Source organism: Cololabis saira, chromosome 11 (genome assembly GCF_033807715.1).
Source record: "Cololabis saira isolate AMF1-May2022 chromosome 11, fColSai1.1, whole genome shotgun sequence".
In the NCBI taxonomy this organism is placed as follows: Eukaryota; Metazoa; Chordata; class Actinopteri; order Beloniformes; family Belonidae; genus Cololabis; species Cololabis saira.
In genome coordinates this window covers 41,960,116-41,975,550 of record NC_084597.1, presented here as the reverse complement: position 1 = coordinate 41,975,550, position 15,435 = coordinate 41,960,116, and the positions used below count along the sequence as shown (strand labels likewise).

The 15,435-nt window shown below is 45.0% G+C and overlaps 1 protein-coding gene across 3 annotated transcripts in view; it reads right to left on the bottom strand.

The window, feature by feature from the left end:
* Positions 1 to 6,130: 6,130 nt before the first annotated feature.
* The window catches only part of megf10 (multiple EGF-like-domains 10), a 110,122-nt gene continuing 100,817 nt past the window's right edge, over positions 6,131 to 15,435 (bottom strand). For all 3 annotated transcript variants that reach the window (XM_061734550.1, XM_061734552.1, XM_061734551.1), the window contains 8 exons: positions 14,855 to 14,983; positions 14,460 to 14,588; positions 12,608 to 12,832; positions 12,377 to 12,492; positions 11,297 to 11,414; positions 9,088 to 9,132; positions 8,802 to 9,008; positions 6,131 to 7,577 (listed from right to left, as the gene is read on the bottom strand). In XM_061734550.1, the coding sequence (XP_061590534.1) occupies positions 7,411 to 7,577; positions 8,802 to 9,008; positions 9,088 to 9,132; positions 11,297 to 11,414; positions 12,377 to 12,492; positions 12,608 to 12,832; positions 14,460 to 14,588; positions 14,855 to 14,983 (1,136 nt within the window). In that variant the 3' untranslated portion in view covers positions 6,131 to 7,410. The remainder of the gene's footprint in view (positions 7,578 to 8,801; positions 9,009 to 9,087; positions 9,133 to 11,296; positions 11,415 to 12,376; positions 12,493 to 12,607; positions 12,833 to 14,459; positions 14,589 to 14,854; positions 14,984 to 15,435) is intronic.

The window sequence follows — 15,435 nt, the reverse complement described above, 5'->3', positions numbered from 1 at the left end:
AAAGAATTTCTTTATTAATTCCTCACACATTCGCATAACCCCAATTAATTTTTTTTTTGCACCGTTTATGTTCAATCGCCAAATGGTCATCTATGAGCTATTTGGTTCTTATAGGGACTTTAAACTTTCAATTTTATAAATGAATTTCATAACTTTAATGCCCAATGAATTGTGTTTTTAAATAAGCTAATTGAGCTGAAAGAGTGAATGAAATAATATTTGACATATAAAACACAGGCCTTCATGCTACTTGTCATGTATGTTAATTGAAAGTAGCAACAAATAAATTCAGGTTGCTGAAATGTTGTTTTTGTCTCGTGTCGCTTGTTTTGGGGCTCGTTTATAGCCCAAATTGTTCCTTTTTATGACATCTCTATCTTGATGAGGACTTGTTTTTGACATCACATTTGTCAGATAATAAAACTTTTCACATCAAGTTCTGAAGTCAAAACTGTTTTAAAGACAAAATTTCTAATGAAAGTTTGAGATCAGTCATCTCAATTTGCTTCGGTAAACAGTTGATGAATGTGTGCTAAGGGTTTTTGTTTCAGCAGCTTTCACCACTTACACTTTTACATCTTACCTACAGAGATGTTTTTATTTGAATGTTTTTGTCTGTAAAGAACTAGTTGTGACAGGACATGGTTGATATGACACCTAGAAAATAAGGATTCATTATTTCACTGCAAACACCATGAGAGAAAGCTATTAAATACAAACTTTTGACAGGTCAACCGACAACAGGATCTAAGTCTCTTTCTTTCTTTACAGAAACGTAAAGTCAAAGAGAGGCCCACAGGTTACCCCTGTGATCAGTGTGGGAAAGTCCTCACCACTTCATCTAACTTGAAGAGACATAAGAAAATTCACACTGGAGAGAAGCCGTACAGATGTGATCAGTGTGGGGCAGCTTTTACTGCATAGGGTAATTTAAGAAGGCACCCACGTATTCACACTGGAGAGAAGCCATACAGATGTGATCAGTGTGGGGCAGCTTTTACTGCATAGGGTAATTTAAGAAGGCACCAACGTATTCACACTGGAGAGAAGCCGTACAGATGTGATCAGTGTGGGGCAGCTTTTACTGCATAGGGTGATTTAAGAAGGCACCAACGTATTCACACTGGAGAGAAACCATACAGATGTGATCAGTGTGGGGCAGCTTTTACTGCATCGGGTGCTTTAACTACGCACCAACGTATTCACACTGGAGAGAAGCCGTACAGATGTGATCAGTGTGGGGCAGCTTTTACTGCATCGAGTGCTTTAACTACGCACCAACGTATTCACACTGGAGAGAAGCCGTACAGATGTGATCAGTGTGGGGCAGCTTTTAGTGCATCAGGTGCTTTAACTACGCACCAACGTATTCACACTGGATAAAATGTGTGTGTGGCAGGGTGGAGGATTGGGTGTGGGCTGCGGGGGAGCAGCCAATCAGCTGATTGGGCACACCAGTGCCCAATCAATCTCTCCACTCTGCCTGGCTACTTGAACAGCGGCTGCACACCAGCAGGGGGTTCTGCTGGGAGGAAGGAGAGCTGCTGAAGGTAAGAATTTCTGCACTAAACCCTGTGTCCTCTGTTCTGTCGGTTGACCCCAAGTAGCAAGCCAGTGTATGATCTGGAAAAACAACAATTTTCACCTGTTTCAAGTAGATTTTCACTTAAAATAAGTAGAAAAATCTGCCAGTGGAACAAGATTTCTTTGCTTGTAATGAGAAGATAAATCTTGTCCCACTGGCATATTTTTCTACTTATTTCAAGTGAAAATGTACTTGAAACAGGTGAAAATGGTCAAATAAGTTATTTTTCTGGTAATGACTCTTGTTTTAAGTGTAATGAGATTTTTTGACTAAAAATTAGACATTTTAACTAGAAATAACACACATATTCCTGGTAAGATTTTGAGTTTTTGCAGTGCACTGCTCATTCATCATGAGATTCATATAAAAACAAATAATAATATAATATCCATGACCAAGTCATGGATCAGTCTCCAGCCCCGGTGATGAGGGAGCACAATCCTTACAGTGATGAGGAGATCTTCAACAGAAAGCCTGGTTGTTGCTATGATCCCTGTGTTATACATACATCAGATGAATCAAGCGAAGGACATGTGGAGATCCCACCGATCACACCAGGAAGTGAATATATACAACTATATTGTGTACAATGTTTGCAAACGGAAACAGGATCGGGGGGGGGGGGGGGGGGGGGTCAAACAGCTTCCATTTAAAGGGGACCTATTATGGCATGTAATACATATTTTAAACAGGCCTTGAATGTCTTAAAAACAAGCTTTTGATTGTTTTTGCTAAATAAATTAGAAATTCAGCCTCTGAGCCATGACTTTATCTTCCCATTCTCTAACCTCATTATCTATGCAGGATTCTAAATGGGCGGGGCTATGATAATGAGGCTCTGTGCTGATTGGCTGCCTGAATGACGTGATACACCACTACGAAAAAATGGCAGAAGCTCCGGCCTGCGGAGTTAGTTACAACCAATGTAAATCGTATTTTCGTTCCATAACGACCAGAATCTTATTGGCTCGTAGATCCACATCACACCTGACGGCTCATCCGGGCGGCTGTACAGACACTGCAGAATTTGGTTGCTTTCTTCCTTCTCTGAGTTGGCAAGCTGAGGCGAGACCACTTTATATATGTTAAAGCAAAAGAAAACCTGTTTTTCATAATCGGTCCCCTTTGAGGGGGTCAATTTCACAAGAGTAATGTGAACGTAAGGAAAGTTCAACATTTTAAAATGAAACGGCACTAGCGTGGTTGCAGCTTCATTCATGACTTTACCACAGTGATATTAGGATTTGGAGAGACCGAGTACCAGCTTCACTTTTGGTGTGCGGGGGAATTTCTGTGGTTTTCCATTTTTGGTTTATCAGACACTTGAGTCACTTTACAGGGTAAAATAATAAATAATTTGTCAGACTAAAGATGTTTTCGTCCACCTTCTTCAAAATTGAGATGTGCTTTTTCAGTGGAACAGCAGCCCCGTACACCAGGTACCTTCATCGCAAATTCAGTTGTGCTCTTCTTTTGCGATGAAAGTGCAATGGAAATCCACCTTATGATGCTGATGAAACAAAGAGCAATCTTGTACAAAATCAGAGGAGAAACCTAAATGCTTGACCTGGCTGAGAGTGGATACAGTTTGGATTCAGATACATGTTCCTCATTATTGGGCCCCATGTGGTTTAAAAGTGCATATTTGACTGCAGAGTGAGTCCTACATGGAACACCTACAGAGGCTGAAGATATGGTTCATACACCAGATGGCTAAATGGACATTGGGTAAGAAAGTGGGAAATTGTGGGTGTCCCATGTACTTGGTCACTAGTTAGTTTAACAATTTGGGCCCTGCCTAAAATCCAGACTGAACCTGCTCAGAGTCCATGCAGGTAAACACAGGCAGGGCCACCATAAAAGCTGTGCATTAAACAAATCAGGACTCATATTGACAGCGCACCTATAATCTCCTACACCTATAATCTCCTACATAGAAATCCCGGCTGGGACGTGACAGCAGAGGTTAAATCATCCATCCATCGTCCGCCGCTTATCCGTTCCCGGGTCGCGGGGGCAGCAGCCTCAGCAGAGATGCCCAGACTTCCCTCACCCCAGACACTTCCTCCAGCTCTTCCTCCAGCTAGTCCTCCAGCTCCTCCGGGGGGAGTCCGAGGCGTTCCCAGGCCAGCCGAGAGACATAGTCTCTCCAGCGTGTCCTTGGTCTTCCCCGGGGTCTCCTCCCGGTGGGACATGCCTGGAACACCTCCCTAGGGAGGAGGGACATGCCTGGAACCCCTCCCTAGGGATGCGTCCAGGAGGATCCGGTACAGATGCCCAAGCCACCTCAGCTGACTCCTCTCAATGTGAAGGAGCAGCTGCTCGACTCCGAGCTCCTCCCGGGTGACCGAACTCCTCACCCTATCTCTAAGGGAGCGTCCAGCCACCCTGCGGAGGAAACTCATCTCAGCCGCTTGTATCCGCGATCTTGTCCTTTCGGTCACTACCCAAAGTTCATGACCATAGGTGGGGGTAGGTGCGCAGATTGACCGGTAAATCGAGAGCTTCGCCTTTCGACTCAGCTCCTTCTTCACCACGACGGTCCGGTACATCGACCGCATAACTGCGGACGCTGCACCGATCCGTCTGTCAATCTCCCGCTCCATCGTTCCCTCACTCTTGAACAAGATCCAGAGATACTTGAACTCCTCCACCTGAGGCAGGATTTCTCCACCCACCCGGAGAAGGCATGCCACCCTTTCCCGATGGAGAACCATGGCCTCGGTCTTGGAGGTGCTGATTCTCATCCCTGCCGCGTCGCACTCGGCCGCAAACCGCCCCAGCACATGCTGAAGGTCCCGGTCCGATGAAGCCAACAGGACAACGTCATCTGCAAAAAGCAGCGATGAAATCCTGAGGTTCCCAAACCGGATCCCCTCTGGCCCCAGGCTATGCCTAGAAATCCTGTCCATAAAAATTATGAACAGGACCGGTGACAAAGGGCAGCCCTGCCGGAGTCCAACATGTACCGGGAACAATTCTGATCTACTGCTGGCAATGAGAACCAAACTCCTGCTCCGATCATATAGAGACCGGACAGCCCTTAACAGAGGGCCCCGGACTCCATACTCAACGAGCACCCCCCACAGAATGGCACGAGGAACACGGTCAAATGCCTTCTCCAGATCCACAAAACACATGTAGACTGGTTGGGCAAATTCCCATGAACCATCTAGCCCCCTGCGGAGGGTATAGAGCTGGTCCAGTGTTCCACGACCGGGACGAAAACCGCATTGTTCCTCCTGAATCCGAGGTTCAACTATCGGCCGTAATCTCCTCTCCAGTACCCTGGCGTAGACTTTCCCGGGGAGGCTGAGAAGTGTGATCCCCCTATAGTTGGAACACACTCTCCGGTCCCCCTTTTTAAACAGAGGGACCACCACCCCGGTTTGCCACTCCAGTGGTACTGTCCCCTTCCTCCATGCGATTAAATCAGGTTAAATCAGTAATCAGTGAATACAACATGCAGTCAACATGCAGTCACAGCATGATGCTGCAGACATGTTCCCACTGACGAGTCAGAAGCAGTCAGATGGTGGTATTTACAGAGTGTTTTATCAATCAAAATGGTAAAAATCCAAACACAGATCACATGCTAACATCAAGCAGAAACATGACCGCAGTGAACACGGGGCAGAGCGTGGTTTATACTTCAATCCTGGGGTGGAGCATGAACCAGTCCTGGGGGTGATAGTGAACCAGTCCTGGGGCTGATAGTGAACCAGTCCTGGGGGGGATAATGAACCAGTCCTGGGGGGGATAATGAACCAGTCCTGGGGCTGATAGTGAACCAGTCCTGGAGGGGATAGTGAACCAGTCCTGGGGGGATAATGAACCAGTCTTAAGGGGGTAGTGAACCAGTCCTGGGGAGGATAATGAACCAGTCCTGGGGGGGATAATGAACCAGTCCTGGGGGGGATAATGAACCAGTCCTGGGGGGGATAATGAACCAGTCCTGGGGAGGATAATGAACCAGTCCTGGGGAGGATAATGAACCAGTCCTGGGGGGGATAGTGAACCAGTCTTAAGGGGGTAGTGAACCAGTCCTGGGGAGGATAATGAACCAGTCCTGGGGGGGATAATGAACCAGTCCTGGGGCTGATAGTGAACCAGTCCTGGGGAGGATAATGAACCAGTCCTGGGGCTGATAGTGAACCAGTCCTGGGGGGGATAGTGAACCAGTCCTGGGGCTGATAGTGAACCAGTCCTGGGGGGGATAGTGAACCAGTCCTGGGGAGGATAGTGAACCAGTCCTGGGGGGGATAATGAACCAGTCCTGGGGGGATAATGAACCAGTCCTGGGGCGGATAATGAACCAGTCCTGGGGGGGATAATGAACCAGTCCTGGGGGGATAATGAACCAGTCCTGGGGCGGATAATGAACCAGTCCTGGGGGGGGATAGTGAACCAGTCCTGGGGAGGATAGTGAACCAGTCCTGGGGGGGATAGTGAACCAGTCCTGGGGGGATAGTGAACCAGTCCTGGGGAGGATAATGAACCAGTCCTGGGGGGGGGATAATGAACCAGTCCTGGGGGGGATAGTGAACCAGTCCTGGGGGGGATAATGAACCAGTCCTGGGGGGGATAATGAACCAGTCCTGGGGCTGATAGTGAACCAGTCCTGGGGGGGATAGTGAACCAGTCCTGGGGGGGATAATGAACCAGTCCTGGGGGGATAATGAACCAGTCCTGGGGAGGATAGTGAACCAGTCCTGGGGCTGATAGTGAACCAGTCCTGGGGGGGATAGTGAACCAGTCCTGGGGAGGATAATGAACCAGTCCTGGGGAGGATGGTGAACCAGTCCTGGGGGGGATAATGAACCAGTCCTGGGGGGATAATGAACCAGTCCTGGGGGGGATAGTGAACCAGTCCTGGGGCTGATAGTGAACCAGTCCTGGGGGGGATAATGAACCAGTCCTGGGGAGGATAGTGAACCAGTCCTGGGGAGGATAATGAACCAGTCCTGGGGGGGATAATGAACCGGTCCTGGGGGGGATAATGAACCAGTTCTGGGGAGGATAATGAACCAGTCCTGTGGGGGATAATGAACCGGTCCTGTGGGGGATAATGAACCAGTCCTGGGGGGGGGATAATGAACCAGTCCTGAGGGATAATGAACCAGTCCTGGGGGGGATAGTGAACCAGTCCTGGGGGGGATAGTGAACCAGTCCTTTGTGAAGTCTATCTGAATAAAAGAGCATCCAGCACAGAAGAGCTACATGCAGATATAATGTCTGAGCAACACAAGTGATCAATGACTCATGAAACACAACTCTCAGTCATTCTCTGAGGTTTACGCGAGTGGGAAGCTGCTGAATATTGCTAGAACCTAGAAACCCATTCATGATGCTGGTTGTACTCGTTAAATGCTTCTCGTACCTTTGGTTTACTTAAATACCAGTCCATAACATGTTGCTCTTCCTTATAAAACACACAACATTTTGATGCAGACAATCAGTCAATTTTCTAAGACTCTCGTAACAGCGACAGAGATGAGTCTTTGAATGTTACACAGAATAATCAGAAAGCTATTTTTATGCTAGACACAAAATGGACCTCCAGATGTTGGAATGACTTAAGACTTTTTTGCAGTTACAGCTGTAGTGAACACATACACACATATACACACAAGCATACGCACACAGTTTCAATATTACCCAAAAGCATATACCCCTTTGAGTCAAGATACATAATTACAATGATTGTTTCAACGATTACAAAAAGAAAACAAGTGAAAATATGTTGTTGGTATAAACTGTGCCTGTAAGTCGATGGATTTTAAGGAATAGGAATGATGACTTCTCTCAGCGGTGAGTCTGAGTCTTTATTCGCTGTCCGGCTCCTTGAGCTCAGAGGTCGGACTCTCTCGAGACGGCAGGAGGTCATAGTGACACGGGATGTGGCTGTTTTTTGGTAGGTCATATGGATCCTGCCCAAACGGCACGTGGATGTTGCCATCTCCAGCGGGCTGATCGGTGCTGACGGTTGGTTCTGAAATCAAACACAAGTGTGATTTGTATAAAGTTTTAAAGCTATAATCCAACATTCAGGAACAATTTAAAACATCACTTTCCTGTACTGTATTTGACCCGGTCTTTGTACGTTTTGACCGTATAGAAACGTAATTCTCGTCAGTTGTGTGAAAACCGCGCAGTTATGGAAATAAGACCTGGAAACAGGCATTGTGGCATAGAATTGTCAAATTGGTTTAATTCACCGTACAAATTGTTACAGATTACTTTTGTTCTTATATTTATATATTTTTTGTACATAACGAGACATGCCCCATTTATCTGTTCATTTTATTCTATTTTATTTTTTATTCTATTTGATATTTTCAACGTCTTGCTGCTCAGTTGTCTTGCAATTGCCCCTCGGGGATAAATGAAGTTTTTCTGAATCTGAATCTGAATCTGTAATTCTAGTCAGTTGTGTGAAAACCGCACAAAGTTATGGAAATAAGACCTAGAAACAGGCATTGTGGCATAGAATTGTCAAATTGGTTTAATTCACCGTACAAATTGTTATAGATTACTTTTGTAATACTGTATTTGACCCGGTCTTTGTACGTTTTGACTGTATAGAAGCGTAATTCTTGCCATTTTAAGAATGTGATGTGTGTGTGATGAATTATTTCCTTTTATTTGTTATTTATGTTTTAATTGTGTCTTGCTGCTTTTAATGTTTATGTGAAGCACTTTGAATTACCTTGTGTTGAATTGTGCTATACAAATAAACTTGCCTTGCCTTGCCTTGCCTTGCCTTGCCTTGCCTTGCCTTGCCTTGCCTTGCCTTGCCTTGCCTTGCCTTGCCTGTAAAACTATGTGGAGGTGTGTGGTTTTAGCTGCAGTGGTAGATCTGGGGCAGTGGCGCAGGGAACAGTGCAAGGATTCACTTTTTTACAGCTGCAGTAGAAAAAGCAGAACTTGTACCAGCAGATTCTTCAGACCCTACCGAGCTGGTTTGAGATGAACGATACAGAAAAGTGGACATAAGAGTTTAGGAGAAGAAAGATGTGAGCGCTGGAGAACGGGTCCCCCCATGTCTGACCAAGGTGGCTTTTGATGAAGTTTCGGTAAACAAACTGATTCCATTGTTCCTTTTTTCAATTATTTTTTGTTTTAATTTCAGACTTCAGTGGGACATTAAACTGTGTAAATGTAAATAAGGTGAGAACTCAGTGATGGGCAACAGACACGAGCTGAAATTCCTCACCAACTTCATAGACGTTGGGGTTGTTGGTCAGGTTGCTGCTGATTTCAGCGTACGCCGAGTCTCTCCTGGCTGGTGATTTCATTTCCACGTAACCACATTCAGTGTTTTTGGCAGTCGGCAGGGGCGGGTCTTTTATGGTGGCGTATGGGTTTTCAGAGCTGCTGAGGGAGCAGGAGCTGGCGTGGTAGGCTGTGCCCTTCACCAGATCTGATAAACCAACAGGAGATCCAGTATGATACCAGCACCAGCATGAAAGTGAAGTGTATGGTTCACTTGTAGGTCCTACCTCTTAACGAGCTCCCCATGTTTCCTCTCTCACCTCCATAAGCTCCTGGCATGAAGAAAACAAAAATATTGACAGTGTTAATGATGGAAGCAAAGACGTCAGAAATCCTTCCAGATTCCTGAGTGAATGGTTTAAAGATTGGATGAATGTGTTTCAGAAAGTGGGTCTTGTGCAAACTCTGAGTATGTTGAACCTGCAATGAGGAAAATTCTGTTTTCTACTTTATAAAGTCAGGAAATTACATCCAGAGAAATTGGTCAACTCTGCCTGTTGCAGAAGCTCAGCAGCTGTTATGGAGCTAAATCCAAGTACCATATTTTCCGCACTATAAGGCGCACTAAATATCTGGTAAAATACCGTACTATAGTGGCTGGGGTTGAGTTACGTATCTACCTGATGGAGCTGCGCTACAGGGAATACTACGAAATCCTACAGCAAATGCAAAAAAAAAACAAAAAAAAAAAACAAGAAGAAAAGTACCGTATGTCAAACTTTATTAACAAAATAAAAACCAGCTTTGCTCCGTCTCGTCAAAGTCTCCATTATGCGAGTCAGCGTCGCTGTTGTCGTCTTGAACGTCTGTGACGATTCCTGACGTTTTTAGCGCCGTTACTTCGGCGACATCAACTACATTACCCAGAATTCCTCTGACTACAGTAACAGAAATGACCGTAATGATCATATATAAGGCGCACTGCCGGTTTTTGAGAAAATTAAAGGCTTTTAGGTGCGCCTTTTAGTGCGGAAAATACGGTAGTTTGTTGTTTTCATCTTTAAAAAAGAAAACAAAGCAACAAAAAAACTTGTAGATGGAAAAAGTAACATTTGAAACTGAAAGTTGAAGTTTTAATATTGAACTTTGTGAAATAAAACAAATTAAATTAAGGAAAAACATTTCCATTTTAATCAGGGGTGAAAGTAAGCCGGTACGATCCGGTACTCCGTACCACCAAAAGATTCAGTGCAAAAAAAACTAATGAATTATTTATTCCCCGCATACAGCAGGTCTCAAACTCTCAATCTCTCACAGACGGCGGCGGCGCTGACCACTCAGCCAAATGCCACAGCTCTGCTTTTGCTTCGTCATACAGTTATATATATATAAAGAGCAGCCCATTCAACGAGTGGCATGACTCAGAGGAGGATAACTACTTTAGGCCTCTGTGGAAAATGTTTTAAGTGTTTTGCTTTGATGAAAAAAATGCTTTAGAAGTTATCTTCCATTTCAATGCACACATTGTACAGACATTTTACTCATCATCATCTCTTCTTTCATTTATGTGCCCAATGTTCTGAAAATTCAGAGACAGAAAGACAGAGACTTGTTAACTGTTCATCTGCTGATGAATTTAACTGTACATTTATAAAAAATAAATAAATAAAATAACTAAATTTATTCTAATTTGAAACAAAACAAATTGTTATGATTTCGAAGGTTTTGTCAACATTTGCAAATTATTCTGTGACAATCCTTGGTCCGGACTGGCCTTTATTTACACCATTTAAATAAATCATTTGCTATAGGCCTACACAGTGTCAAGTGTTTCTAATTTCTACACCATACATGCGTTAAAAAATGTAATGCGTGTTCAGGGATGAAGAAGCGGGTGGTGGGAGGAGAACAAGGTGAAGGTTGAGGTCGTAGTACCAGCAAGAATTTTAATCTACTTTCACCCCTGATTTTAATTACTTCTTATAATTTAGAGCTCTTATCTGTTTTTCTGTTTCAAATGTTACATTTCAGACTTTTTTGCAAATATGTGCAACACCTTAAAAAAATTGTTCATTTTACAAAGTTCAAAACTGCAACGTTTGGATTCAAATTCCAGTTGTTCATTTACAAGTAGTTTTTTTTCTAAATAACAAAACGAATGGCCCATATTTAGCTACATCGTCTGTTACCATGGCAACCTACTGTGAACATAACCGGGTCAAGAGCAGGTTATTTTTTTATAACACAAATTTTGTCCCGAAACGGGCTGAATATCATCAGAGCATGAATCTCGTTACATTTGAACCGTGATGGGATCTTCTACTGATTGAAGATCTGGTGTGAATGGAGCTGCATCTGCAGCAGGACGGTTTAACCAGGGTCTAAACTGAGTGTCTGAAACACACCTCGAGTTACATATAAATTATCTCATCAGTCGGTTATCACAAGTTTGTCCCGTCATACGCTCTGCTGGATAAAGTGGTTTCCACAGCTCACCCAGTTCGTTGAAGCAGTCGCCTCGTTTCCAGTCTGCAGGCAGCGTTCCCGTATGAGCAACAAAGTGTTTTCTCTGATCCACGCTCTTCATGTTCACAAAGAGCTGAGAATACTTTGCCTACAAATGGACATTTGAGACAGTTTAGCAAACATCGTTGTCACCGAAAACTCTGAAGAGACAGTGACTGTGTTTACATGCATCAATAACCCTTTTAAAACCTGAATATTAGCAATAACCCGGTTTTGCACAGCCACGTAAACACCAATAACCCCTTTGAATAACCGGAATTTGCTCATATTCCGGTTTTAAAAACCCCAATATGAGCCCTGGGTTCCTCCTTTTAAAACCTGAATATTGGGTCATGTAAACGCCAAACGGAATATCCCCATCAAAAAGAACATGAATTTGTTTTCTTCGCATGTTCTTTTCGCAAGGAATCCTGGTCTTTTGAGTCCAGGAAGTTCTTATAAACACGGAGAAACCAAGACCAGGAGGAGACTAATCACTTCATAAATGTAATGAAGGATATGAACATTTCTGCATTTGTAGACGCTAGAAAGTACCGGGATAGCCAGATTCCCCGACCCTCCCAGTCGGGCCCTCGGCAGGAGGGTCCCCCCTTATGATCCTAGTCCTGGTCCAGGTTTCTTCCTCCTAAAGGGGAGTTTTTCTTGCCACTGTTTGGCTTAAGGTTTTTCTCCCACTAGGGGAGTTTTTACCTGCCATTGTTTATGTAATAACTGCTCGGGGGTTTATGTTCATGTTCTGATCTCTGTAAAGCGTCTAGAGACAACTGTTGTATTAGACGCTATATAAATAAAATTGAATTGAATTGAATTTACAAGAAGGTGAGGAAAAGTTCTGCGAAGCAGCATTTGTTCTGGATTTGGATACAGGAAGAAGAAGTGGAAATGAGGGGAATTGTGTCATGATGTTCTCCGTGCGTCGCTGGTTTGATCCAAATATCCCAAATTATTAATTACCATGTAAACGGAATATTCTGAATGTTTCAGTAACCGGAATATTAGCAATAACCCGGATTTTGACTGCATGTAAACGTAGTCAGTCACCACTCGTACCTTTCCATATGGGCCGCCGCTGAGGTGGGGGGGGCTGACGCACTGGGTGAGGGTGTGGTAGCTGGGGTTGGAGAAATAGTTGCTGGGGTGGGTCTCAGTGGGAGGACTGTAAGCATCTGGAAACACACGTGGAGACACTTTGTCAATACGACTAAATCAACTAAAGACCACCTCCTAGATACAGTCTACAGGAAGTTCCCGGACACATCTAAGTAGGAAACTGTGACACACCTGCCACGGCGTAGTCAGCGGGGATCCTCATGGCGGGAGTGTAGGTCACAGCTGGCATGGCGGGTTCTTTACCCTTCTGCTTCTTCCTGTAGATGATGAAGAGGAGCAGGAGAAAAAGCACCAGCAGCAACAGGACGATTATTCCTGCGATGGCTCCAATCTGGTAGGTGTCCACGTGCATGGCTGCACTGGTCAGACTGTTGATGTTTCCCACCACCACACCAGCTGCAGAAAGGAGGAAGGTTGGGTCCGATGAGTGCTCAAGCTATTCAAATGGCACAATACAAGTATAACAGGTGCAGAAGTGCAAGCGAGCTTGGGTTTGGGGGGTTCTGGTGTTAAGAATGTAGGGATGGCAGTGCCAGGCGACGTTCCTGAGAGGCGGTCCAGAGTATAAAACTGCATGACTGAGCTCAAAAACCCACGAGTCTCTGCAGGCAGCGAAGTGGAGGACCCTGGGAACTTTGAGGCGGATGCTCTGCGACCATCTGGACCATCTTTCACTTCTTCAGAACTACTGTCTTGTGAACCAGACTCTTAGGGCCAAATCCACAAAAGGATTGCGCGGCTTTTGCGGCCGCTAAACCGGTGCAAATGAAACAAAAAGAGAGCGTCTAATTCACAAAGCACCCGCAAAGGGCGAATTGCACCACAAACTGCGCTGCCAAGCAAATAGTGTCATGGAGCACCTGTGCCATTTGCATGCATGTAAATTAGGTAATATTCATACATTCGGCGCAAAATTGCCCCCTTTCTATGCAAATAAGCCTCATTGCAAAAACCGTCTAATTCACAAAGGCCAGTGCTATTTGCCACACGCAAAAATAGTGGAGCAAATACCGTCTTTTCGAAGCGTGTATTAAACTGCGATTACGGCGTAGGGTACATGGCGACGCGCACCGTACGGTGCGCGTCGCCGAGTACCCTACGGCGTGCGTCGCCGCGTACCCTACGGCGTAGGCTCTGCGTTGATTCAACGCAGAGCTCCCCCTCTGTGTCTGTTTCTCTCTCTCTTCAATATCATTCAAGCCTGTGTGATACTGAATGATATTAAGGGTGAAATCTACAGTCAGACATGACTGTACACAGTCAGATCAAGTGGGGTTGTGGACTTATCTCGGATTTAAAAATAAAAATAACAGGACGGAGCTCAGGATTCATCCATACAGTAGGGGCTACTTTATTACAAACAATTCCACCATATAAACATATAAATCTAGAATGTGTGTGTTTAACAGCTGACCTGTAGGTGTGTGTAGCAAAACACAGAACATGAATTACCGTCAGATCCTGATCTGATCCCGATCCGGTGTTAATGAAGTTACTGCAAAACTTTATGGGCGTGTTTGCGCCGGCATATCATTAGAGCAAAATCTTTTGTGAATAGGACCTTAAAGCGGGGCAAATTGCGGGCGCAAATGCGGCGCAATTCACAGCGCTATTTGCGGGCGCAATCTATTCTTTGTGGATTTGGCCCTTAAAGTCATCATACTGCCATGTGGCCAGCGGTGTCTTATTGAATGTTTCCAGGGATTCCCCCTTCCTTCCAGGTTTCATTTCATCACGGTGACATCACTTCACGCCCCACTTTCTCATGGGCTCCAACTTAAATGATGAAATCCTCGATGACTCTAGAGATCCGTCGGCCGTCAGAGATGCCTCTGTGATGCCGCAGCGAGCGTGACGATTGACGCCGACTGGTCCATCACCCATAATGCTTTACTGCACCGAGTGAAAACACAGTTTCATGACTGAATAAAGACCATCCTACCCCGTGAACGTTAAACCTTGAGCCCGCTACAGATGTGCAAGATGTAATTCTCATCACAGGTCTGTTGACATGAGTCCTAACCTTGGTCGCACCGCGCGCCCTTCCAGCCGGGACTGCAGTAGCACGTTCCAGTCATGTGATCGCAGGTTGAATTGTTCAGACAGTCGCAGACCTGACGACAGCCGTAACCGTAGGAACCATGAGGACACTCTGAAAATGAGAGGAAAGTCAAACTTAGCAAGTTCTCACCCAAAACTAGCAGGCTGAAAGCACTGAAAACAGAGAACCGAAAGGAAGCACCTCAAGCATCCACCGAGCTGAAACACCAGTTTAAGACGGCGTTGCTGAATGAATTTGTTCAACAGCATCAGAGGAATCGCAAAAACAATGAAGTGCTAAACAGGAACAGTTGAGGACAGAACGTAAAACAACTAAATAAATGGAGAAAGAGGGAACAAACAAGCAGCGTTCCTCACTTTGCTCACAGTGCTGCCCCATGAAGCCGGTGCGACACGTGCACTGTCCTGAGATGTGGTGGCAGTCGGCGCCGTTCCTGCACTGGCAGCTCTGGGAGCAGTCCTTCCCGAAGAAACCGAGCGGGCAGCCTGCAAAAGACGAACGCTTATCACAAACCCCTTCGCAGCGACGAGGTAGCGTTTAAACTATAAGATTCGTCTGTTGTCTTGTTTACAGTAGAAACGTGTTTCTACACTGCAAAAACTCTAAATCTTACCAGGAATATTTGTCTTATTTCTCGTTAAAATGTCCAATTTTTAGTCAAAAAATCTCATTACACTTAAAGGTATAGTCTGTGATCGTATTCAAAAACATTTATTGTTATACTGGGTGAAATGGTCCTTCCATCCTGAGAGTAGCCAGTGAATAATGTATTCAGAAAAAGGAAAGAAAAAAATCCGACCTCTCTGACAGCTTTAATCTTGTAAAAACTCTGACCAATCTGTTTTTTGCGCACCGAATGGCACGGATTGGTCAGAGGACCAGAGGATTGGCAGGGGGGAAAGAACCAATCAGATGCCTTCATTTTAAGTCCCGCCCA